The sequence below is a fragment of the Setaria viridis genome, chromosome 4 (assembly GCF_005286985.2).
Source record: "Setaria viridis chromosome 4, Setaria_viridis_v4.0, whole genome shotgun sequence".
Lineage (NCBI taxonomy): Eukaryota > Viridiplantae > Streptophyta > Magnoliopsida > Poales > Poaceae > Setaria > Setaria viridis.
Genome location: NC_048266.2, coordinates 36,621,121 through 36,647,421, shown reverse-complemented (window position 1 = coordinate 36,647,421; position 26,301 = coordinate 36,621,121). Strand labels below are relative to the sequence as shown.

Here is a 26,301-nt window from a genome sequence, read left to right as displayed (position 1 = left end):
TTGCACAGTTTTGTTGTACTTTGCGAGACGAATCTTTTGAGCCTAATTAGTTAATATTTTGACAATAATTCACAAATACAAACAAAACGCTACAGTGTGCTATAGTACTACAACAGTGATTTTGTATCTTCAAAGAATCTTTTGAGCCTAATTAGTTAATATTTTGACAATAATTCACAAATACAAACAAAACGCTACAGTGTGCTATAGTACTACAACAGTGATTTTGTATCTTCAAAGTTGGGAGACTAAACAAGGCCTCAATTGTGTGTTCAGTAGACAATAAACTGACTGACCCAATATCAATGCCTGAAAAAGAAAACAAGAACTGCCGATCGATTGACAGAGTTTTCAATTTTTTACGCGGGATATATGAATCCCTCGAGAAATCCAACCAACCACAAACATCACAACTTCCAGTGCATAAAGGAGAGCACATGTTACGTGTACACAGAGCAGCAAGTGAAGAACACGTATGGGTTTTGATATATTACAGACGGACATGAACACCAAGTGTTTGATGATTACATGACACGAACAGGGGGTGGCGGAAGCAGAGAGAGGCTACAGACAAGACGGAAGAATTTACCACCAGCTACCGCGTTACAAGTCCCACGAATTGCCAAATCCTTATTTATTTACCACACTGACGACGCCACCATGGAAAGAAATTCCATGCCCTTTCGTCCTGATCCGGGCGGTGATCGATGCAGCCGCCGCCATTGCAGCGGAGCTTGATGCAGAGGGCTACTGCTGCATGGAGCACTCGGCGGGGAGGCCCTGCGCGTAGCGCTTGGGGTCGGTGCAGTAGTTGTAGATCATGTACTTGCGCTGCACCCAGCGCATGCGCTGCTGCAGGGTGAGGTCGAGCTCCTGGTTGTACCAGTCGCCGGCGGCGGCGCCGGCGGAGCCCTCGGTGCCTACGGTGGCGCCGCAGCGGGTCTTGCCGCCGGCGACGGCGACGCAGGCGTCGGCCCTGAAGTTCCGGTAGGAGGCGGAGAAGGGGGCGTGGGACCAGTCCGTCTTCACGCGGCCGCCCTGCGTGGCCCAGTCGTCGGCGTTCCAGAGGCTGGAGTAGAGCCGCATCGGCTGGTTCTTGGGGAACGCGATCCCCTTGCTCTCCAGGTTCCGGAAGTCCCTGATCGGCAGGTCGTCCACCATGAAGCTGCACATCCATCCATCGACCAAGAACATTGTCAGTCAATCGATCGACACTCTCTGATTGATCAAGAACAGAACGGAAGTGATGAACAGCAGCTTACATGACGTGCTTGGGGTTCCAGAGGATGGAGTAGGTGTGGAAGTCCTTGGTGGGGTCGAACCAGAGGCGGAACTGCTGCTCGCGCTGCCCCTGCCCCTGCGTGAACACGTTGGTGTGCAGCGTGTAGGGCTCGCCCGTGACGTTCCCCAGGAACTCGAAGTCGATCTCGTCGTGGGTGTTCCCCTGCGACGACAGCTGCAGAGGTACGGTACACATTGATCGATCGATCAGCCAGCAGGCCAAAAAATCAAACAAAACGCACATGTGATCCTCATCATCAATGGGTTCTTACGTAGTAGGCGGTGACGGTGCCGGCGGAGTTGCCGGGGACGAGCTTGAGCTGCATGTCGATCTTGCCGAAGAGGTACTCGTGCTTGGACTGGAACCCCGAGCCGGAGGTGCGGTCGAGCGTGAGCGTCAGGAGCTGGCCATTGTCCCGGATCTTGCCGCGGCCGTCGCCCCAGGTGATGTCGAACTCCTGGTTGAAGTTGGCGGCCGCAAGCGCGGCCGAGCAGGCGAGCAGCACGCCCAGCACCAAAGAGACCCGAGCAGCCATGGTTGTAAGGAGAAGATACCAGAGGAAGAAGATGTGTGGAGCTCGAAGGAAAGGAAAAGGAGAGATCGAGCTGGTGTTTTGTGAGTGGAGAATGCGGGGGGCGTGAGGGGTTTTATAGGGGGTTTGGGAGAGATAAGAATGGCAGAGCGTGCCGGGTGGATGGTTCCGCGATCGATCGAGTAGCCAGCCCAGCCAGCGAGCCCCAGCCGTGTGATCTTGGAGGTAATGCGTGTGAGTTGGCACCAGAGGTGGAAGAGCAGCGCAGGACGCTGCGGCGGGGTAGCAGCAGCGGCTTGATGAGGGACAGGGGACGCCACGGCGACGGCACAGGCACACGCGCAGCAAGATATTTAAAATCGATCGGGACGTGCAGCGGATTCATCAATCATCACTGACTGATGCATGACAGGGCCCCTCGCCCCCTCCTCGCGAGCTGGATTTTCATTTTTACTTGCAGTACTAGTGCTACACTTACCTCGCTTTGAACGGTGAAACCTGCTGGGATTTTTGTTAGAAGTCCATCAAGTAGCTTTACCGGTTTCATGTATGGATTGTAGTCGTTGATCACAATTCACACCGTTCGCATATGTTCGTTTTGTTTTCCTTGAGAACACACACCATTGGCATGTTGTACCACTGCAATTTCCCACTGCACCTCTTGTGGACATGGAAAGTGTTCCAAGCAGAGTGAGGTGCTGTTGAACGTGAAGATGCAATGGTACATTCTCACAAGTCACAACCATGTTCTGGCTGCTCATTCTAGGTGCCTGAACTGAACTGGTCGTACCGACAGTCGACGGGTATGCATTTTGTAATAAAAGTACTCTATAAACAAAGAGACTAATGCGGCGAGGCGCTAAACGCAAGTCAAGTACAAGCACCAATGCGTGATAAAAAAAAATGGCGTTGTGATGACTGCTGGCACTATTGTACGCACTGCATCAGCACTACCGCAGCCCTATCTTGATTCTTGCGTTGAAACCATAACCTGTCAGGATATTACTCTGTCGAAGGCCATGGTCCAAATTTTTCAACTTATTTTATCAAAAATGTGTTTTCTTTAACTGAGTGACATCATGGGCCAATAAGATAGTGCGCAAATATCACAATGTCTACTGTTAGGTATACTTGGGATATTGCTGTTAATAATCCTTATCGTTTTAGTTTTGTACAAATTAAACTATTCTAAAATCTAAATAGAACATGCTAAAATTTATAGTACCAAATAAATACGCATGATGAGCTTAGCTAAGATGATTTGATATGATATACGTTAACTTTTTCTATAATGTTTGTCAAATATGCTACATTTTCGAATGGATGGATCATGGAGTAACACTATTTTTTTTTGTTTATATCCTCGAAAAACTCAGTTTATCATCATTTTGCACCAACGCAGACTGCACCAGACCCATATGTGTTTAGCATCCACCTAGAGCGTACAGAGTACTCCTGTCTCGGATCAGAAGATTAATAAACGATGAAATTATCCTGAGTACTGTTGGTTGCTGAACTTGAGAGCATCACCTCAGTCCTCAGCATAAAACAGCATGCACGTTTCTTCGGAAAAAGAAAGGGGGGGGGGGGGGGGGGGGGGGGGGACTTGGTCTGGCCGTGTCATTCTTCAAGTCCACCTTAAGCTGACACGGAACTCATACAGCACATCCACACCGTGTAGTACGTACGTCGGACGATGCACTTACTGCCCTAACCACCGCAGATCATGCTGGCAAATACATGGCACGGCGTGGTTAAGGGAGCGAGGCACTACGGCTAGTATTTTCTCACGGCGGGCCGTACCGTACCGTACGTGCCTCCTCTCCTCAAGTTGGCACGATGATGGGGGGTAAGGGTTCCTGTGACATAACATAACTTTCCCCGTGCAAGAGGTAGAGCCGGACTGGTCCAAGAGCTAAAACCTCCAAGCTCACAAGTGAACTCGTGAAAATCCTAGACAAATCTACGGGCATGTACGGGGCACAACGGGGCCCGTATGTATGCGTCGTTGCTATCCTCTGCGTAGCCAACACTAGAAAATCCAAAGTCTGAAAGTCCTTGTTTGACATCAGAAAAGGGTCAAGCGAATAATGCAAGTGCGGTAGCGGCATAGCGCGCACGGTGGCACGGGGCACGGCCAAAGACGACACTACTGCCGCTCCGTACGATACGACTCCGGCGGATCTACTGCTTCCTACGAGCTCGTACTGCCACGGCGCCCTGGGTGGGTGGATGGGGGGGGGGGGGGGGGGGGGGGGGGGGGGGGGGGGGGCAATGATCGGGTGCCAGCTCGATCGATCGTCGGTTCGATGATCGGCGGCACGGACGACGGGATGGGCCAGACCGCCATACGCCCATACCATCACCACCGATCGATGCTGCTGGTGTCATGCACGGTCACGCATCAGGCGTTGCGAGCTGGGGCCTGGGAGGCTGGGATGACGAGCGATGGATCGGAGCAGCTAGCTTAGCTTAGCTAGCTGGCGAGGCGAGGCGTATTGAATTTGGGATCGGACGACGGGGTTGAAAGCTCACACGCATGGGCGTGGCCGCGTGCTCCCCCCCCCCCCTGTCGTCGCCGGGGCCAGATCATAGGGGGCCATGGGGGGCGCCATTGGGTCCGTCGCGTCGAGTCGCAGAGCGCGGAGTTAGACCCCTGCCGGGCGCACGGGGCGCCCCCCGCCGCACGCCTTAAACGCTAGCCGGGCATCATCAATTTGGCCGCAGTGAAGTGCAGCCACGCGCTATCATTGGCAATGGCCGATCGCCAATGATTTTTCCATTTCATGAGTATGGGGTTGGGTTCGCTTCGTGGGCGCTGGGCGTGTTGATTACTTGGTTACGGACGGGTCGCCGCGCAATTACTTGGCGTGGTACTGCTACGGGCGTACGGGAACGGGGTCTGTCTGGATGACACCGGCAAATGAACCATCAACGAAGGACTGCTCCATGTACATACAGTGGCAACGAGCGCGCACGCTGCCTCTGGAACGAACGTACGGATCCGCGAGATCTCCCGAGACCACGGATCGAGCCGATGGACTCGAGCGCCGACCGCGTGCGCAAGGGCACGCTGGCTGCGTGTGCCAAGCCGGGAACGGGCGGCATTGCCACGCGCGCGGCGCAGGAAGATATGGCGTCGTCAGGCCCTATCCATGGCCCGGGGCCCCCGCGTGGGGTCTCGTCCCCGCCCGTGACGGCAGTGCGCGGCGGCTGCTTTCCAGCCTGGTTTCTTCCCCCGGCCCGGTTCGGCTCTCGATCGGTCGCGCAGGCCGCCGTGGCCGTGCATGCACCCCGCCGCGTCTTCGCGCTCCGTCGCCGACTCGTCGTGTCAACCCTGCTGCTCTGCTGCGGGGACGGGACGAGGGGCTGTGCTGTCACGTGCTGTCCTCGCCTGCACGGCCGTGGCCCGTGGTCCCGTCCCCACATCCGCGCGCAGCGGCGCAGGCCCAGGCGTGTCGCGTTGCTACTTCTTCTGCTGCCCCAGCTCGGTGCGCTGCTCGCTTATCCGATCCATCGCCTTTTGGCTCACGGGGTACGGGCCACGGGTCGGTATCCGGACTCCGGAGCCCCCCACCGACGCCGAGGTTCGGTGCACCTTGCATGGTGGCCATCGCTCGGCAACGGCAGGGGCTCTCGAGTCTCGCCTCCGGAAGCCGAGCGACCCATATCCGATGAATGGATCCAATCATCCAGTCCAGCCAAAAGGGTTTTCTAATCTCCATCGTCCCGTCTCGTCTTCACCATCACCAGCTAGGTGTGTCCAGGCGGGCAGAGGCACAGCTGCTGATTCGAATCATTGTTTGGACGCAACGCCGCGCCCCCATTTCATGCACGGCATTGATGCCCCACGGGAGGGCGAGGCAGCCGTCGTCGTCTCTCACCAGTCTCCCTCCCTCGCCAATGCCCATCCTCGGCCGGGGCCCCCGCATGCTGCGTCACCAATTGATCCACGTCCCCTCTCCCGTTTCATTCAGCGTAGGACCGACAGCCCTGGAAACGAAATGAAATCTAGTAGGCTGCGGGGCCAATCGCGCGCGCTGCGTCCGAATCCGCCAGCAGGGAAGGGCTGCTGGCTCCTGGCTGCCATTGCCCATTGGTGATGCACGCACGCACACGCACGGGATTGCGGCTTGCCTGGGCGGGGCAGGCTCCCTCTGTGTGGCTGCGTACGGCGGGGGCCGAGGTGGGAAGGCGACGCGGGAAGGACGTACGGCGCTGCGCATGCATTGCATGCTGCGGGCTGGCGAAGCAAATGGTGGCAACCAGCTGTTGCGCTAATCATGGTCCGGCGCTGCCCGTCCGCTGGGTCCCGGCCGCCCGGCGTGTCAGCGTCGTGCTCCCCTGTCGATGCCCTCCACGTGGCGGCTGCCGGTTCGTGCATGTTTTCTACTCGCCTTCGCCTATACTCCGTACCTACTAGTATCTGGGCTGCGAACATGCAACCATGAACCCTAGCACTCGTATCCGTAGGAGGGAGATTAGGATTAGAAAGATTTATTTCACACGGTTTAGCTCTCCGATCCATCAACTCCTACGATTACTGTTGCTGGTGGACTGTGAGGAGCCTCACCAGTCAGTCAGCACGCGAAAGGTGAAGCTAGCGAGGTGAGATCCAGCCGAACCAAGTGTAGCACTCGCAGTTACCTGCTAGCTGCCGGCGCTATTTTGATCAGCTCATCCTCTTTTCTCCGCGTTTTTTGCAAAGAAGTTCACTTCTGCTTTCTGTGATCCAAGCCAGCTCACTTGATTATGAGCACCAGTTTTTTTTTTTTTTGAGGGAGAGAGAGGAATTAGCACCGGCTCCAATCTGTGTATCCGTCGAACAGGCCCAATTGTTCTTAGGTGAGTGTGGTGGATCGGCACGTTTTCGCTCGGAACTGGCCCATCGGGAATCTCCTCGCCCTCCATGCATGGTGGGCTCAAGCCCGTTGTATGCCACCACAGGCCTAAAGGATAGAAGCCCATACACGAGAAAAATATCCAGCCCACCTCTAGCCTTCTACAAAGTTGCACGCTACTTGGGCCTTAGCGTTCATGTGTTCACCGGCTTGGCGGCGGCCACCGCGCAACCGCCATGGCGGCAAGCTTCCGCGCCCCTCGCGCGGCGGGGAACCCCCGTTCCCGGCAATCGATGCTGCTTTCTTGGAGGGAAATTGGGATGAGATCGAGTGCCGAGGGCTTGTTTGGATAGTGGTGGATTGAAGTGGAATAGAAGGAATTGGAAGGAAAATTAGTTTATTTTAGACTCAATCACTTTCGTTCCACTTCAATACTGTTCCATCCAAATTAAGGCACGGACACTACCAATTCACACAGTTGAAAGCACTCTAGCCACTAGGTGTCATGATGAACGACTGAAAACTGCCATCAAGTGCAAAATGCCCACTGGCTTCTTCTGTAGGCTTCATATCGATCTACAGGCTCCTTTACATTTGATAATTCCACACCAAACAGTTTCGGAAATCGATGAAGGGTACAACGACACGCAACTGCACGAGTCGGCGAACACTTCTGTAGTAAGCAGTTAATTTCCTGCAAGAGATTGGCGATCTAGCCACACGTACAGAGTGCAGACACAGAGCAAGCACCAGTGGCAAGATTTTGAGAACGGATATATATCAAGCGCTTAAACACAATTAGAATTGCCAATAGTCACGGTCTCACGGAGCAAAAAGGTAACTGCAAGTTATTTTTTGAAAAAAAAAATGAACTTTTCAGGCAGTAGGATATAGAGAGAGAATATTTCAGACAAATCAATAAAAGGATCAGATTTGTTGCAGAATATAGCATGCAGATGTATATTCCACGGCATGCTATGGTGCACGACAGCTTGAGCTATACCATCATATGCAGATGCCAGCAGGAGCAGGTTACAATCATATGCAGATGCAGATGCTTGCCGTCTGTGGAGTTGTCACTTCCCCTCCAAGCATAACGGTGTGGTCGACATCTGGTGTAATATTGTTTCAAATGGCATAAACCCTATCTCCTCACTCAGTTGTAACTCCTCGTCTAAGGGCAACATACTCTGTAAGGAGCCTCGCTCCGTCCATTACCGACTTCTGCCGGCATCAGTGGTAAAATCTACAGATGGGGATACTCATCCCCTCCATTGTTCCTTAAAAAAACAATTCTGAATTTCTGATGCTATGCGCCGCATCAACTGTTGGTGCAGTGTTTGGTGCTGGCCCACCATCAGTACTTCGCGACTAAAACCCAACCCGCACCCGGCCCAAAAGGATAGCAGCCCATACACTTGGGCCTTCGCGTTTCGATGCCTCCTCTCGTTTGTCGTAACCCCGGCATGGCCACTTCGTCATCTCTCCCAGTCCCACCGCCACCGGCCACCGACCGCCCTCGCCTGAATAGTCGCAATCAGGTGCCCTGGGCAAGAGTTGAGCATCACATTCATCAAACTGATGAATCATATCGATTTCTGCAGACTTTTCAACAGTGCGTCTCGTGCGCGCAGCGCATGGATTCTTCTGTTACCCCATAGTTCCATGGCACGGTGTATTGCAACTCTGCACAACGAGTCACTGAAGGTTTCGTTCTGTAACTGTAAGGATCAGACTTTATTCCCTGCAAATTGGCGATCTCGTTCTACACAGTTTGTACATTGGAAGAGAGTGATGTAAAATTGTAAACACATTTATACGCAGATCCAAGCAGGTGCACGCCTGTAGAGGTTTCCCATCCTGAAATTTCTGATGTTACGTACCACACCGTCAACTGTGTGTGGTGGCGGATCTGAATCTCCGGGAGCCCTAGCAACGCAGCCAATGCTGCGTGCCATTTATGGCAACGCCGTGTACCCCCAGAGCAGAGGCGAGCGAATGATTCGACGTCTGAAAAGCACGCACACCGCTCGGCTGCAGAACCCAGAAGCAGTCGTACGTCCCGGCGAATTACACTGTCACGCCCCACGCAGGACGACGACGACGGAGCCATTTCATCCAGGATTGCTATCCCATCACTGGCGAAACGAAATGTCACTGCCTCATCCACTCTACGATGATGTAGGATCAGCTAATCATGTGGTACATGCCGGACACATATACAGGCAGGATTCCTTTGAAGTGTGGAACTGAAGTTTGATTCAGAACTGAAGCTCCCTTACTTTGAAATATCGGTATCTGACTTGCCTGTTTTTGAACTTGAAAGTTTGATTCTGAAAACTTAGTTTTTGTGCAGGCACGGCTGCGTGCAAATCGACTGCCGCACGTCAACGACGTAGGCGGCATGCGTTTTTGTCAGTTCCTCGGAGACACTAGGACTTGTTGCTGATGCTTGTCTCACTCGCCAGTCGCCACCACCTCATCAAATCATGGAAGCTAAAAGCGGAAAGGGATAGAGGAGCAGCTGGAACAAAGGCCAGAAACATAAATAAACTTCTCACTTTATTTGAGCCAGGCTTTGCTACTTACAATGCTGCATCTACCGGCCCATCCCTCGCTCGCTACGTTTTTAGTATGAAGCAGGAGCGGGTAGCTGTCTTGAGACAAACGCTAGAGAACGCTGGGGACGAGCCAAGAAAAGCTTTGCGATCGACATCATCGCGCAGGAACCACAGGAGAAGTGATCGATCATGGGCGATGGCTGCAATTTGCGACTGCAATTTGGACGTTTCAGTTTGCCTTTCCTGAATACTCCTCTCTCCAGATCAGTCCACACTGATGTATGAAAAACATGGAGGGTTTTTGTTTTTCTTTCCCCTCCATGTGTGAGTGCAGAGTGCAGACCATATGTGTAGTTCCCGAGCAGTAGTACTATGTATAGTACGAGCCGCGACAAAGATCGAAGGCAGAAAACCACGCAAGGAGGAGTCACTGTTTCAGCGCAGCAGCAGGAGTTAAGTAAGGCATCACGTCACGTTCGCAGAGCTGAAAGCCATTCAACAAACCATCGCCTTTTACAGTACGTGTATGTGTACAATACAGTAAACTGTACTTACGCAGTGCAAAGTACTTGGTAGACTAGTAAGTTGATGAGTACGTTAGACAGTGTGGTATCTTTTAATAAATACGGCAAATTTGACTGTTCTTTTATTCCTCCTCCCGCGCGCAATGAGCAATGCACGAGCTAGAAGCTCTCCTCGATTTCTTTCTCTGAACTTGTATTTCCTCGGCAACGCTCCTGCAAGCAAAGTTTCCTGTTTTTGAACAAGGTGTCCGAAGCTGTCAGTAGCAATTAACGGCATGTGTTGCGTGGTCTGTGGAGCAGAGGAGCTGAGAGCTGCACGTACTACCGATGAGGCGAAGACTGAAGAACTGCCACCTCTATGATTTCAGCGCAACGCAGAGCAAAGCAGTCCAGTTCCTCGGGGTCGGGGACATCCCCCCACCAACCGTACCGCTGCGCTGCTGACTCCTCAGCCATATGCGTTCATGGCATACGAGCTGGATCGACCAGTCTACGCACGCTATCCTCGCTTACCCTAGCCTAGAGAGGAGACCCCCGGCACCACTGACCACTCTCACTTAGCAATTGAATGGGGACTCGTCCAGCTGAGCTCACTTTACTGCTGAAGAAGGCGGCATGGGCAATTGGGCATGTCCATGGGTCGCGCCTTCTTGCTTGCATTGGAACATCCTACTCGTACTGCACGCAGGGCATCTAGGCGCCTCGCCGACGCCTTGCGCTGCACCGGTGAGCATGGAAACGGCAGCAGGTCAAACGCGCCTGGCCGGGTAGCATTCCTCCGTGCGTGTCTCGTCGACGTCGACGTCGACGCCTCCCATACCGCGCGTCCGCGCCGGCGCCATCCACGGCGGCCTCGAGCCCCTCGATCCTTCGCGTTGCCCGGCGCGTGCCGGAACTGGAGCTCCCTCCTTTCCTCCTTCATTTATCACGGCAACGCACGCACCTCCGGGGCCGGCCGGGGGTCTTTTCTCGCAAAGTGAGGGAAGCGACGGGGGAGAGTGAAGGCTCATCAATGTGGTTCGGTGGGTGCGGCATGGCGTCGCTACCTGCGCTGCGCTGCGCCGAGGGATGGGGCTTTTGCTCTTCTGCTGCAGGCGTCTCTTTTTACTACTACTCGGCACAGTCAGTACCTTAATCTTCACCATTACTTACACCCTTTGCTTAATTTTCACCTCTACAAATTCTACCTTAATGTTCAGGGAAACTCCGATGTTATTGGATCCTCTAACTACTAAACGGCAAATCCTGCTCTGCCTCTCAGTGCGGAGTTACACGCGGTTAGCCGGGCTCGTCGCTGCAGCAAAACAATTACTGCTTGGTCGCGGTCAGAGGTCACCACGCGCGCCGCGCGCTGTTAAAACCCAGGGCCGGCTCGTCTAGCTGCTCTTCCAAGAGTCAGTCGAGTCCCCTTCGTTTCGCCACCGCCTCACCTGAGCACCTGCCCGCCCGCCAGCCCGTGGCTCTCCCCATCCCGTCGTCTCCTCGCACGTCAAACTCTGCGCGCCCGTGCGCTGCCAAACCAAACCAAAAACCAACCTCGACCAGGCGCCGTGAGCGGTGATCCCCATGAGGCGGCGGCGGTGGGCGCGCGCCGCCGGCGCGGTGTGCCTGGCCGTCGTGGTCGTGCTGCAGCTCGTCGCCGCGGGCGAGGGGAGGCGGCCGCTGCTGCCGCCGGAGCGCGCGCGGGGACACGCCCACGCTCACAGTGGGAAGGGGCTGCCGCCGCCGACGGGTAGCACATCATCGTCGCTGCCCGTGCACCATGACGTGGCCACAGCCGGCGCGTCCGTCAGCTTCAATGCCGCTGGCGCCCGGTGCAAGAGCAACGGGCGAAAAGCTGGCGGCGCTGCCGGAATACCAGCCGCTGCTGGTGGCGCTGCATGCGCCGAGGACGACGACGACGACAAGCGGCGCATCCCGACGGGTCCCAACCCTCTCCACAACAGATGATCGCTGCTCCTAGGCCGCAAGGAATCGGTGCCAAACAAGAGTCAGAGCAAGAGCAAGAGGTTCAGGGCCTCAGGGGAACAGCAACATGCACAGCCAGCAGGCATGCATTGCATTGCAGCGAAGCTCTTGCCGTCTTGGTATTTGCGAGTTCATCCCCTGTTCTCTCTTCCTCTGTTCATCATGAACACGGACTAGATAAGATAGTGATCTAGCGGTAGCTCAGTTCAACGGTGAAATTTTTTGGATGGTTAGATTCTTCTACCCATTTCCTCTTCTTTTTTCGAGCTTCTGTCAGCCAGCACCCGGTGTATATTCTGCCTAGCTGTTGGTCTCTTGTCGTTCTGTCAGAAAAACAAGAATTGCTGGGCTCAGCTCTCTCCCAGCTTTCCTCCGCGGGGTGTTTGTTCCGATCCTGGAAATGGAAGATTCTTCTGTTCATCATATCTGAATTGCTTCTCTCTGTCCGGCCGGCACATAAGCTTCACAAGGCACACGATCCTCTCTCTGAACGCAAAGATTTCCAGGGATCCTACGAGTATCATATCTCGTGTAGGGCCTCTGTGATCATGGCAGGAAGGGTAGAAATTCTAGTATTGGGGGACGGTGAAAAAAAAAACATAAGCCGTGTTTTTAATTGCTAGCTACTCGGATAACACTGTTCTAGCCCATCACCTGAACTGCTCTCTTCGAACGGGCAAGTGTTAATGGCCTTGTACCCTTTTGCCTGTCCTTGGTCTTGATCAGTATAGCATGCCTGTGATGCTTGAATTGAAGGCCACTCTGCACACATGTCTTCTCAGATTTAGTACTGGCGCCAGGACAATTGCTGGGCATGATAAAAGTCAGCCAGCCAAGCTGCCAATGTGTGTATCTCTGACTCTGAAGATATATGATCCCAGGAAAAAGGCTGTGGCCGTCTACGGTGACCGCTGCTCTGCTCCTAGGTGCAATTGCAATGAGTAGGAGACGTGCTCTATGGGATTGTTCTTGGTCCAGAACAAGAAATCTCTTGCTGCCAGCTCTTCAAACTTTGGTTGGAGATGCAGTGGTGGTCCAGCAACAATCTCCAATCCAATCCGTTTGGTTCTTGGCAATGGCTCCTGGAGCCTTTCTGTGGATGGCAGGAGAGTAAAGTTTTTACAGATACAAAGGCTGTCCCCATTCCTATCCTAGTCTATTTGTGGTAGGAGTAAAGGCTTGTGCTCCTGGGCCTCAGCTGGTTCTTGTCCTCGGGGAGGCTGGGAGGGAAATGGCATGTGAACTCTGTAACCATCCAAAAGCATGTACCGGCAGCAGCTGCCGTCGGGGTTTTCATTCATCGGCTGCTGGAGATTGGGTGGTCCAATGCTCTGAACTCTGATAGAGCTCAATGATACCACTACAGATCATATGAAGCGAAACCGCTGTATCATCGTCGTGCACATATTGGAATCCACGATTCAATATGAAAACAGCCTTCCCAGTGTAACAAACCAAAAGATAGAACCACCATAACATTATCCACCAACTACTGGCTTAGAGTGCTCGGTTGCAGCGACTGTTTGCAAGTCCATGATAGAAGTCATTTCTACCAATTGAAAGCCTTACCACATACTGGCCTACTGGGTGGAAGCTGGGTACAGTCAACAAGGTAACCGGCATTTTAAATAACCAATACATTTACAGTTTTACAGCTTCCTGATAAGAAGAAACAGCCTCTGATCCAGCTCGAAGCTAGCTGCACTGGAACTATCGCACCTAAGCAGCAGCAGGAGGCCACCAAAAGATGCATAGATCTCCCTGGAATGAGGGTATGGGGTATTGAGTTAGAAAATGTAGCACATAACAAACTGGGAAGAAACACTTAGCTGAGAAATAAACATTGATTCGGGTATGCCAAGAATGTGCGCACATCAATCTATATTGCAATTTTGCTCACTGACATACTTAGGGCTTAACAAGATGAATAAAGTTTAAAATGTAGCAATGCCATGCACTCCAACTGTTTCACAAAATAAACTGCTCCAAGTAACTAAGCCCACTATCTGTAATCATGTATTCATAGTTACTGCTCAACTGAAGGTCTATAACCCATACATCAGATTCGTCTATTAAGACTGTCACTTTAAATAATCTTGCTTCTTCCTTTGGGTAGAATAACCTTGCAATTATTTTCCATTTGTTTGAGACTGCTAGACAAGAACATCTAGTATATAAAACCTAACCCATGAAGCTTCCATTGATCAAATGACATGATTTCTTCAACAATTAGCAATAGACGGGCACATGGCCACAAGCCAAGGCAGTATAACTAGAGACATTTTACTTTCAAACGCCATGTATATCTCTGAAGTAATTTCATCTTAAAACATAAAAGAACAACCTTAATCAATAAGACTACCTTAGAAATTAAAATTTAACAGGATCCAATAGACCATGTACTAGTGCTTGCTAAGAATTGGCAAGACATTAGGCATATATCACGAGAAAAACATGACTTGCATCCTCATATTTATGTACTTCAGAGACTGTTACCATGTGGGATCAATCATCCCTGTTCCAACTTATGTTGAGGAACATTTCTGTAACTTTTAATTAGTTATACAGGATTTTAGTAACTTGGTAGTGCAATTGTAGGTCACAATCACCTTTAGTGGTTCATATATATGAATTTAGGGCCCAGAAAAATGTGCAGAACAAGGAAAGAAACCAGTGTAACACTAAATGATGTAGCATCGTACACACAGAATAATTGTCCAAGTTTAAAGAAGGCATACACTTTAGTAGATGAACTGGTGGAACTGTCGTCTGAGATCTTGTAAAGCTTTCCATGCATGACATAGTCAAACTTGTCAGCAAGTGTTTTCCTTCCAGCCTGAATGAAAGGAATGGAATCATATTATTAATCCAATAAAAATTGCCTCACGGAAGACAAGTCAAAAGAAACAAGAAACATATCGTGGCACCTAGAGCACATTCGGATCTGTATTTCCATCACAAAATTGTCACTATGCCAAGATCAAGTTATGAGAGGAATTAGGTTCGTTGCATCACCTGTGTGTAGTAGCCAGTGTCTGGTGTTCCATCCAGATTCAGAGTAGGAGCTATCACCATGTTGAATTTGTCGCCAGCACGCAGAGGAAAGATCTCAGTAGCAACATCTAGCTGCATGTACACTTGCTCGTTATGAGCTTCGACGCGAGTGACTGTCCAAGCACAACATGGGGAAAAAACAACACTACATCAGCCCATATTTGAAGCAAGAGAAATCCGAACACTCATGTTTCAAGCACTCAAAGGACTGCATAACATAGAGCAAAGTAAGCAATCACTAACAACTACTTACAGGACGTATTCGCAGAATTGGAACAGGAAAGCACATCATGGACTCAAGATTACTGTAGAAAAGCTAGCGATAAATTACCTTTGTCGAACTTCTTGCCATCAGGATCGAGCCTGCTCACACTGAAGTTCTCGTCGAAGAGATACTCGACCATTTCCCCTGTAACACGAATTAAGTTCACAAATCACAACAAAAAAAAACACAGAGAAGTTCAGCATAGCAAATAGCAGTCTACTGCAGTTCTATTGCATAACATGGCAGTCTGAAATTGAGGAAATTATTATGAGCATGATAGCGATAAAGTGCCGCTTGGAACTGAGGCTTCTACATCCTCATTTCGTCCACTCTCAACATCAGCCCACACCCACAGGACCGAAAGACACAGACTTTGTGAGGATGCAGAAGCTAAGCCTACGCAGCTACGCTAGCAGTACTTGAATACCATATACTAGCGGCAAGGAAAAATCAAGGGAGAAGAGCACTGGATAAGGAAGGGGAGCAAAGAAATCTAGCAAGAAGGACACTAGACTGGAAGGGGGAGAATGAAATCAAGCCAGAAGAACTGAAGAAAAGAACAGGTGTCACTGGAGCGGAACGGGAAGAAAGAAATCAAGGAAGAAGAACGCCAGATCGAGAACTGGAAAGCCAAGGAACTCACCGGAGGTCACCGCCGGATCGCCGACGGCAGGTTCGAGTGGTGGTCGCAGGCGGACAGGCGCACAGGAAGAGCGGGCGGCTGCGTCCGGCGTGTGTTGCGGCGCTGCGGCTTTGTGCGGTGTGAGAGTCGGGGGCTAGGGCACGCAGGGAGCCGTGTGTAATGGGGCAGTAACTGGGCCTGGAGTGGGCCGTATCCAAGAACATTCTCGGAAAATCCCACCCACATCCGTAGACGTACGTGATACAGGAAACTAGGGTAACCTCACGGATTCGTGCAACGCAGATTTAGCTTCGTGAACGGCTACGTACAAAGCACCAGCGCAGTCCATCATGTTAAAAAAAATTACATAGATGTGATGGTTGCTTGTTAGCCTACGTTATAACACTGATTGTTTTAAGCTTGCATCATTTGTTACTCCACATGTACATGCTGTTGTTGTTGTGATTGTTAGCCTATGCTATGACATTAATTGTTAGCCTATCCACGTTACAAAATGATTGTTACTTTTATCAAAGTTACAACCATTTTGCAAGCACAAATTGATTACATAGGACCAAACACAGGGGCAAACTAGAAATGTCATGGACACAGGATATTAAGATAATATATTACCTTCATTTCGTTGTTGCATCTCCGAAACATCAACATTGTGATCTACTTCAGGCACATCAACATGTGCATCTTCCTGGAGTAGATGGGAGTGAGCTTTGTGGAGCTGATGGACTTCATCATCTTATAGGACTTGGACTTCATCTTTTTGGAGATGATGGATGGATTTCATCTTCTTGCTCATCCGGTAGTTCTTCATTTAAATCAAGTAAGGGGTGTCCATCTCTTTCATCTAGTATTGCATTTAGATCAATAGACATGGCTTATTATGAAGTGGATTGCAGGATGGAGTGGATGTCTTTCGTTTGGGTGAGTTGGAGCTTGTGATGTGTTTATATAGTGGGGTACTACTACAATGGAGCTGTTCGAAATTTGAATCTCTATGTAATTGTGTCACTTTTCTCTCTGTAACAGTTGGCTGATCGCCCTCAAATAGGAAATCGGTCGGCCCACCAAAGGTCCATCATGGAAGCAACAACCTGACCTAGTTCATGAGGAAAGGATTAACCTATCTTATTTGTTTCCTATTTTGATTTTATTAAGTTAGGTGAAGATATGGTGATAGAAGATCTAATTGGGCTTTTTGGACCTGGCCTGAGTGAGCCATGTAGACGAACACTTTTCGCTCTAGCCCAACAACCAGCCCACTGCAATATTCTAGTGTTGAACAAAATTTACCGAGCTGTCACCACGAAGTTCCCTAGTAAAATGGTTTCGTCAAAAGAATGATGAGATGTTTCGAATTTGTTCAGAGTTTCTATTAAGTTCGCATAGTAGCTCTGCGCAACAGTAGTACTAGCAGATATAGTAACCTGTCTATACTTTTTACTGGATTGTTCTTATTAATCAAGAGTGTATGCTCCATCAAAAAAAAAATAGTCAAGAGTGCAGCTCATTAGTTCCTTGGCCGCCACGGCTCCATTGACGAAACTTGCGTTGATCAGTTGGTGCAAGTTCTAATCCATGGCTATTCTAATCATTATAAAAGGGAAGTACCAAGGAAATGGCTATTCTAATCCATGCAGTACTCTGGCAACTGGCAGTGCCACCAATCATGTTCTGATCCCTGTCAGAAACAGCGGACGGACGCTCCGATGTCTATCACATCGAATATTCAATGATAATTAGAAGTATTAATTTTAATTGCATTGAAGTGTAATTCACAAGACGAATTATTAAGTCCATGATTTGATAACGTGGTGTTACAGTAACCATTTACTAATGATGAATTAATTAAGCTTAATAGATTCATCTCGCGAATTAGCACAGAGTTCTGCAGTTAGTTTTATAATTAGCACATGTTTAGTTCTTCTAATTAGCATCCGAACATATGATATGACACTATTAAAGTTTAGCATGCAAGTCAACTTGGCTCATAGTTTTTGAGCGACCTCTACTGACCCAACTTGCGTCAGATCATTGCGCCATCGTCACCGACGCGACCTCGGATGATTGCGAGTTCAGAGACGGTTCCGGCGAGCTATATAAACCCACGAGATGGCACGGATGATCCAAACCGTATGCGAGTCGCATTCATTCACAAGACACACATCAACACAGTCCATCTGACCATCTCCATCGATACGGTGGCACAGTCACGTCAGAGACAGAGAGAGCCCTTACCTTCTTGCGAGCTGCGACGGCATGAAGGCAGCCATGAGCTGGGGCTCCCTGGGCTCGTTCGTCGCCACCGCCATGGTGGTGCGCGCGGCGGCTCGCGACGTCCTCCCGCCGGAGGCGCACGGGGCGCTCCGCGCGCTGCTGGCCCGCGCCGCGGCCGCGTTCGCCCAGCCCACCGACACCATCGTGGTGCACGCGGTGGACGCCAACGGCGTGCCCAACGAGCTCTACGAGGCGGCGCAGCTCTACCTCGGCGCGCGCTGCCTCGCGTCTGCGCCCGCGCTGCACCTCCACAAGGCGCACGGCGCGCAGGAGGCCGTCGCGTCGCTCCCCGACGACCACGCCGCGCGCGACACGTTCCGGGGCGTCCGCGTCGAGTGGACGTCGCGGACCGGGGAGGCGGCGGGCGGTGGCACCGCCTACTCCTACTCGCCGTTCGGTGGCGGCCGGCGCGGGGGGTTCGGGGGTCCCCCGGGTGGCGGCGCGGGGTGGCAGCGGCGGTGCCTGCGGCTCGAGTTCCCGCGCCGCCACCGCGACTTCGTGCGCGGCGCGTACATCGACCACGTCCTCGCCGTCGCGGCGGCGCTGCGGCTCAAGATGCGGGAGCGGAAGCTCTACACCAACAACCCCAGCATGTACTGCGGCGGCAGCGGGATGGACGACCACCAGATGCTGTGGTCGTCGCACCCGTTCAAGCACCCGTCCACGTTCGACACGCTCGCCGTCGACCCGGCGCTCCGCGACGGCATCCGCGCCGACCTGCTCCGCTTCGTGCGCCGCGGGGAGCACTACGCGCGCGCCGGCCGCGCGTGGAAGCGCGGGTACCTGCTCCACGGCCCGCCGGGCACCGGCAAGACCAGCCTCATCGCCGCCATCGCCAACCTCCTCGAGTTCGACATCTACGACCTCGAGCTCACCGCCGTGGGCTCCAACTCCGATCTCCGGAGGCTGCTCGCCTCCACGCGCCCCAAGTCGCTCATCGTCGTCGAGGACATCGACTGCTCGCTCGGCCTCTTCGACCGGACGAGGACCTCGTCGCCGCCGAGCCAAGACGCCGAGTCCGACGACCCGGGAACGCCGGGTCCCGTCAGCATGTCACCATTCCCACCTCATGGCCGCCGGGAGAAGATCAGCCTCTCCGGCGTGCTCAACTTCGTGGACGGCCTCTGGTCGTCGTGCGTCGGGGAGCGGCTCATCGTGTTCACCACCAACCACGTCGGCCGCCTCGACCCGGCGCTGCTCCGGCCCGGCCGCATGGACCGCAAGATAGAGCTTGGATACTGCAAGGGCCACGCGCTGCGCTTGCTCGCCAAGAACTACCTCGGTGACGACGATCGTGAGCCAGCCGATGACTGCAGGTACGAGGAGCTGATCGGAGAGGCGGAGAGGCTGCTCGGGGAGGTGCATTTGTCGCCGGCCGATGTCGCGGAGGTGTTCATGGGGTGTGAAGGCGACGGAGCCCACGCCGCGCTGCAGAAGCTCGTCGCGGATCTGAACACCAAGAGAATTGCCCAGAAATGCGCAGTCACTGTGAGCAATGACGACATCTAATGATTGCTATCAAGTTGTCTCCTGTCAAGTGTCAATGTGTCGGCGTCAGGGATTGGTGGAGCACGTCAAGCTTCGATAGAAAACGATATAAGAATAGGATTTTAATTTGAAGAGTGAAATCTATTTTTATTTGGAGGGTGAATTAAGGGGGTGTTTGGTTACTTGAGCTAAAGTTTAGTCCGTGTCATATCGAATATTCGAAGGCTAATTAGGAGGACTAAATATGAGTTAATTATAAAATTAATTGCACAGATGGAGGTTAAATAGCGAGACGAATCTATTAAGCCTAATTAGTCCATAATTTGACAATATATTGCTACCATAACTATTACTAATGATGGATTAATTAGGATTAATAGATTCGTCTCGCCGTTTAGCCTCCATCTGTGCAATGAATTTTGTAAATAGTCTATGTTTAATACTTCTAATTAGTATCTAAATATTCGATGGGGTAACACCCCCTAAGTAAAAATCTTTACCACTTTTAGCAAGGATGCATCATCACCAGATATAAACATAAAACCGGGGATCAAAATTCCATGGGGCACTTGTTATGTCAGGATGTGGAGTGACCAAACTTGACTGGGAGTCATACAAAATTAGGTAGCGTGAACCACTACTGGTTTGATTTTGGCTGCATTAGGTATGCCAGACGTGGGTATGATCCGGCATGACCTGACACCTAATGCCGGCCATGTCGATTATTGTGCTCCCTCTTTTGGTTCATCCCAAACACATTCTTTCATCTAAAAATGGATGATACTTGGAATGATCAAAGTTTTTCTTTAAATGCATGTTCAAAATATATGCACGTGTGATAGGAAATTTTTTCTAGAGGGCATGACAAAACCTGGCCGATTTGTGAAATGGACCTGAAGAATTTATCTTTCGTGAAAGACTGAGCCATCCTCGTAGTTATTTGCCACTGGACATCGTTTAAAAAACATATCTGCATTTTGTAAAGAGAATTTTGCAAATGGCCTCAAACCTTTCCTTCTTTTTCCTCTTCTGTTGTTTGCCAAAGATTAGTATCTGAATTTATTTGAATTTATACCAAATGACCTCAATGCTTGCCTTTCAACTTTTTTGAATGGAAAATGACCATTCTGTCTTTGCTGAAGTCTAACTTGAACCTGCCTTGAATCCAACCCCTTTGCAAAAGGGATGTAGTTGCGACATCTTGCTATGACTATTTTTTAGACTAATCTTACTATGACTAATTGGATATTTCTTTTGCCTAAATCTCCACAAGAAGTAATAGAAAAAATTAGAGAAATCCTAGAAACTCCAAATTTACTTCTAAATTATCCACTTCCTTTTTTAAGAAAAAGGAAACATAAGGTAACTGCAAAATCTACATCTAAATTGCACACATGCCGTCATAGAAAAAATACAGCGCCCTATGCATGCCTCTAAATATTTCACATTAATAATTCTTTGCTTGTTATTTTGGAATCAATACTCCATGACAGGAATTATATAAATTGCTATTTGCATTATATTTGGTATGGAACATTCTAGCATATCTAGATTATTTAGTTGTAAGCTCTCAATTTTTAATATAAAATGTAAATTGCATTTAGAATTAAGATCGATAATAAAGACCCAAAGAGAGTTTGGCATAACAAAAAACTAAGTTTCAAGTTAACATGCACAGTTAGCATATTTCCTTATGAATACCAGCAAGTAAGATATATAGGATCACAACATATGGGGTGCAACAAGAACTAACTAGCTCCCTTAAGAAAAAAAGTAACTAGTATAGCTCTAGGCCTCTAGTTATGGTTTCAGTTGAACACATGTCTGGAAAACTAATGAGATGAGAAGGCATAGAGAGCAATGTTTAAAGGAAGCCTATCACAATGTCTATATGTTATTATGCTAGAAAGAAAATAAATGAGATAGTAGAGATGCAAAGATAAATAAATGAGTGAGTATGCGCAATGAAAGCCTAGCACAATATCTACAGTGTATGTTATTATGCTAGAAAATAAATAAACGAGGAAGGAGAGATGCAAAGATAAGCAATCTTGACTAGCCCTAACAGGACTAGTTCTCAGACTTTTTTGTAACCAAGACTATACCATGAAAGTATCAGTGTCCACTGATGAATTAAAAGGATCAATTGCTGAACTATCTTCGGTCTTCCACCTTGCAAAGCAAAAGATCATATATCCAGAGGATGGTGCACAGCTTTCTTGTGCCTTTCAGTGCAAGCAATGGACGAGCTCGGCCATGTCCGTATGCGTCGTCCTGCCTTGTTGTTCAGCATCCATTGCCTACACAACACACAATCGAACACAACACGAGAGGCAAACCAAAAAACAACAAAACATCAACACTGGTCCAGTTCTGCTGAGTGCCGAACCGTCAATTCCCCAATTTGCCAATGCCGATGCTCGTGATTCTCTCTATACCAAAGTAAAAGGAACAAGTGATCAATCGAGCATCAGCGGCGGACGACGCCAGGAACGGGCCTGTCATCCTCCAGCCGCCTCAGCTTCAGCGGCTGCTGGTCGGCGGGCTCCGGCGAGGCGCCGGGCCGCTCCCGGCCGCCCGCGCCGCGTTTCCTCCTGCCCTTGGCCGCCGCGGCGCCGTACGTCGAGCAGCACCCGCGCCTGCTCAACCAGCGTCGCCAGCCCGGCGTACTCCCGCTTGGCCCGCTCCACGAGGCCCGGGTCCTCCCGCCCCAGCGCGTCCAGCAACTCGCGCAGCTGCCGCCAGCTCAGCCCCGCCAGGTACGCCGTCACGGCGCCGCTAGGCCGGGCGCCCGGCGCGAGCAGAGACGCGGCGTGCGTGGCGTCCTCGGCTCCCACGGGCTGGTCGTCGTCTTTGTCGTCGCGGGTGGTTGCGCCCTGCTGCCGCGCCAGGCCCACGCGGAGGTCGCGGCCGCGGAGGGCCCGGCCGTGCAGGTTGCGGCAGGCGCTGAGGGCGGTTTCGTCGTCGAGGTACTCGACGAAGGCGAAGCCCCGGGGCCTGGTGGTGTCCTTGTCCGTGGCCACGCGGAGGGACACCACGGGTCCGATCTCCTCGCACGCCGCGCGGAGCTCCTCCTCGCTCGCGTGGTAGGGGATGTTGCCCACGAACACGACGCTGCTGCAGCGGCACGAGGCGGCGGCCATGGCGGCGAGAGGCGTGGATCTGGGCTGGTTGAGCTACGCGTGGCGACTGGGAAGCCTGGTTATGAGTTTATGACTGCGCCGCCGACGTAAGGTGCTGTCGGTTCGAATCGGAGGCGGTGATGGCGCGCGCGGTGGCCAAGACGGGCTTCGGAATTGCCGACTCCCTTCCGTGGCGTGTGTGGGCCTTCCAGGCCTCACGCGTGCTGCTGACACGGCCGAAAGTATTTCTTGGCCTGCTGGTGAAATTTGTTGGGCCAACTAAAAAGTATTCGTTGGGCCAAGCTGCAGAATATCCAAGACTGGGTCTTTTGTGAATGATTTCGGTCTAATTTTAGGCAAATAAATTTCTTTTAACAAATTGACCATAGAAATTGGCAAAGCCTAATCCCTATAAATAATACAGCTCATTTTTAATAGAATATTTTTCACAGATTATTGCATACCTTTTCATCAGTAGAAAAACTGGACAAAATGCCCTAAACCTGTACCTAGTAAGCTGAAAACAGTGCCACATGAGCACAATATCTCCCAACAGTTTCCATTTCAGCAATGGACATGCAGATAAAGAAATTGGATGCTCAGTGGCTCGATCCTGGATTATAACCCCCACGAGCAGTCGAGTACGACAAGGTCCCGCTACTCAATCGCAGCACGTCAACTCCTAAAAGCCAAAAAAAAAAAAGGCTCAGCACCTCGACGTGTAACGCGATGCGCAACTGAATCTCGACGGCGGCGCTGCCATCCCGGGGTGGCTCAGGTGTCCTCCCCCGTCGCCGGGCTCGTGCCACGTGCCCGCGCGTGCCTCTTCCTCGCGCCCCAAAGCCAGCAGCCAGCTGACGCGCGGCGCGCCACCACCGGTGCCGGCAGGCAGCGCGCTACACTACGCAACGCGCCGGCAAATCACTTCACAGCTCGAGCACAGTGGCCCGGGAGATCGAGGCCGGGCCGGAGCAGAGGGAGGGCAGCGAGGACCACGACGAGACCAAAACCAACACGGGCGAGACTACGGACAGGCAGGGGAGCGACGCGCCAAGAAAAGGAAAGGGTGGCGGGGGCGTCCACGAGCCCCCTCTCGGCTGCCGCCACGTCGCCCGCCGCCCGCCACCGCGCATCGAGCCCGTCCGCTCCGCCCTTTTAGGCCCACGAGCCCTGCCTGCCTGCCTGCCTCCTCCATTTACGGCGCGCGCATGAGAAGCTCCCGGGGCCGGCCATTGTTTCTGGCCTCGCCGTCGTTGTTGCCGTGCTAGCTGCTGCCGGGACGAGGGAGCCGTCATCGGCCGTGATGGGGCTTGCCGGGGAAAGGTCGCCCGTCAGCGGCGGAGGGTTCAGGTGCCATCACCGTTCTCGCTGCTTCCTTCTTCTTGCTCTGCCTCTGCCCGAATCTTTGGAAACATTTCATTGACATACTAAAGCTGTCACTATCTCCGGCCTTGTTTAACCTGATCGAGTTCTCAGCGAATCCGTGACTGCCATGTTATGTTTTGCTGATGAGGAGTACTAGGATCCTAGGTGCATGATGTTGCCTTTCTGTTTTCCATCTTTTTCAAAACGTTTCTTGCTACTAGGCTATGTTAAGTGGGGAGAGAGTCAGACTTATCTGCAAACAGAAAGAAGCAGGCAGGACCAATATTTTAGCATGCATCTAGAATATTTTCCTTTTCATGGATCTGCTGAAACTGTACATTAACCATCCATTTGCACAGCTCCTAGCGATTTTATGTACTATGGTTAATTGTTGATGTCCAATAAGCCTGTTTCATGCAAATGCTTCTGTTCATCCTGGCAGTGAAAACGGCAAGTTCAGCTATGGCTACGCAAGCTCTCCTGGGAAAAGGTCTTCCATGGAAGACTTCTATGAAACCAGAGTAGATGGTGTCGATGGAGAGACAGTTGGGTTGTTCGGCGTTTTCGACGGTAATAAGATGCAGCCTATTTCTAATCGAAAATTCATGACACTTTAACATTTTTAGGTGTAGACAATGTAAGCGAGCAACTTCTAGCGTCAAGCAAGTAATATTGACTTGTCCTATACCAGCAATTTCTAGTGTCAACCAGAACAGACATTTGGTGGGGGAAATTGGCCATGTTCCCTTGTTTGATTGCTAACCGATTTCTTTCCCCGTGTAGGCCACGGTGGAGCTCGAGCAGCAGAGTTTGTCAAGCAAAACCTTTTCACCAATTTAATCAAGCACCCAAAATTCTTCAGTGATACCAAATCTGCTATTGGTACTATAACTCTCTGCACTTGCTATGGCTTTTAAGAATTCTGAAATTTGGAGTCTGAATGCTGGTAGTGTCCTCCTGCAGCTGAAACTTACACTCACACCGACTCAGAACTTCTGAAAGCTGATACCAGCCATCATCGAGATGCGGGGTCGACCGCCTCCACAGCTATTCTTGTAGGTGATCGCCTTGTGGTTGCAAATGTTGGGGATTCTAGGGCGGTCATATGCAGAGGAGGGGATGGTAAGTCAAACCCCATGGTACATTATTTTGCCAATGTTTCTGGCATTTCAGCTTCTTTGACCTTGTTTGCCCTTCATTTGTGATAACTAGCTTGCAGCTAACGTGTTGTAGAATTCAAGTTTCTACATGCAACCAATTTGTTTAACGGCATGTTTGCTGGTTAAGTTAGTGTAACTAAACTGTCGCGCGAAGCACAACTGGCCTTTTGTGATCCAATTTTCTGGCAACCCATGAGCTTCATTCTTGTTGGTGCTGCAGCTATAGCCGTGTCAAGAGATCACAAGCCAGATCAGACGGATGAGAGGCAGAGGATAGAGGAAGCTGGTGGCTTTGTGATGTGGGCTGGTATGTCTACCTCCTTGGTTTACTGGCCACCAAAATACAAGATATCGACTCGTAAATCATCGATAACTTTGATCTGTGAAAATTTGGCAGGAACATGGCGTGTAGGTGGTGTTCTTGCAGTTTCTCGAGCATTTGGTGACAAGCTCTTGAAGCAGTATGTCGTCGCTGATCCAGAGATCAAGGTTTGCGAGCTCTTTGGTTTCTCTGCAGCAATTGATGCACATCATTATTTGAAAAACCCACTGTCTGGTTCAGGAGGAGGTTGTGGACAGCTCCTTGGAGTTCCTCATCCTTGCAAGTGACGGGCTGTGGGACGTGGTGACCAACGAGGTAAAACAACACGAAACCCTTCCTCAGAAAAGTTAAGGTGTCCGGTTCGATGAGCTCATTTGAAGCCAAGCTTTCTTCATGTTCTGCCTCCTCTGCTTGCAGGAAGCCGTGGCCATGGTGAAGCCGATCCTGGATTCAGAGCAGGCCGCCAAGCGCCTCCTCGCGGAGGCCTCCCAGCGGGGCAGCGCCGACAACATCACCTGCGTCGTCGTGCGCTTCCTGGAGCAGAACAACGGGATGGGCAGGGTCACCAACAACCAAGCCTCGTAAAATCATCACAGCTTGCTGTTCTGTCGTGACACCCCACAAGCATACATTTTTACTTTGCTTTATGCACTTTGCTTCATTCTAGATGCAGTCAACCAGCGTGATGTGCATGTTTGTTTTATTTTTATGCTGCAAGTGAATGTAAAACGAACGTCACTTGCGTTTGTATCTTGGAATGAAATCTGGGAAAGAATGGAATCGATTCCCCAATCAAACGTTTGTTCAAAGTTCAAACTACCATTGCCAGTGCCAAAGCATGATGGAGATTATTTCTGCACTGAGGGTGATTGTTGGGAGTTGCTCAGGTAACCGCTCAGGAGG

General features: G+C 51.1%; 5 protein-coding genes across 5 annotated transcripts; 2 read left to right on the top strand and 3 right to left on the bottom strand.

Moving 5' to 3' along the window:
* Positions 1–463: 463 nt before the first annotated feature.
* Positions 464–1,920, bottom strand: LOC117854148 (probable xyloglucan endotransglucosylase/hydrolase protein 25). The gene is made up of 3 exons (XM_034736447.2): positions 1,554–1,920; positions 1,263–1,456; positions 464–1,165 (listed from the first exon to the last, which is right to left on the bottom strand). The coding sequence occupies exons 1-3, from the start codon at positions 1,815–1,817 to the stop codon at positions 748–750; spliced, it is 876 nt and encodes a 291-aa protein (XP_034592338.1). The 5' UTR covers positions 1,818–1,920; the 3' UTR covers positions 464–747.
* An 11,208-nt stretch (positions 1,921–13,128) lies between these two features.
* LOC117854125 (DNA-directed RNA polymerases II and V subunit 8A) lies at positions 13,129–15,823 on the bottom strand. Its single transcript, XM_034736419.2, has 5 exons — positions 15,671–15,823; positions 15,094–15,171; positions 14,724–14,875; positions 14,447–14,544; positions 13,129–13,469 (listed from the first exon to the last, which is right to left on the bottom strand). Exons 2-5 carry the CDS (start codon positions 15,164–15,166, stop codon positions 13,358–13,360), a joined length of 435 nt encoding a protein of 144 aa, XP_034592310.1. The 5' UTR covers positions 15,167–15,171; positions 15,671–15,823; the 3' UTR covers positions 13,129–13,357.
* A 1,988-nt stretch (positions 15,824–17,811) lies between these two features.
* LOC117853315 (AAA-ATPase At3g50940) lies at positions 17,812–19,611 on the top strand. Its single transcript, XM_034735709.1, has one exon. It carries the CDS (start codon positions 17,924–17,926, stop codon positions 19,448–19,450), a length of 1,527 nt encoding a protein of 508 aa, XP_034591600.1. The 5' UTR covers positions 17,812–17,923; the 3' UTR covers positions 19,451–19,611.
* Positions 19,612–21,930: 2,319 nt separating this feature from the next.
* Positions 21,931–23,784, bottom strand: LOC117853686 (uncharacterized). Its single transcript, XM_034735981.2, has 2 exons — positions 23,734–23,784; positions 21,931–22,605 (listed from the first exon to the last, which is right to left on the bottom strand). The coding sequence occupies exons 1-2, from the start codon at positions 23,782–23,784 to the stop codon at positions 21,931–21,933; spliced, it is 726 nt and encodes a 241-aa protein (XP_034591872.2).
* Positions 23,484–26,220, top strand: LOC117851639 (probable protein phosphatase 2C 59). Its single transcript, XM_034733495.2, has 8 exons — positions 23,484–23,901; positions 24,359–24,486; positions 24,700–24,798; positions 24,880–25,038; positions 25,297–25,383; positions 25,474–25,565; positions 25,639–25,713; positions 25,816–26,220. Exons 1-8 carry the CDS (start codon positions 23,855–23,857, stop codon positions 25,981–25,983), a joined length of 855 nt encoding a protein of 284 aa, XP_034589386.1. The 5' UTR covers positions 23,484–23,854; the 3' UTR covers positions 25,984–26,220.
* Positions 26,221–26,301: the final 81 nt, after the last annotated feature.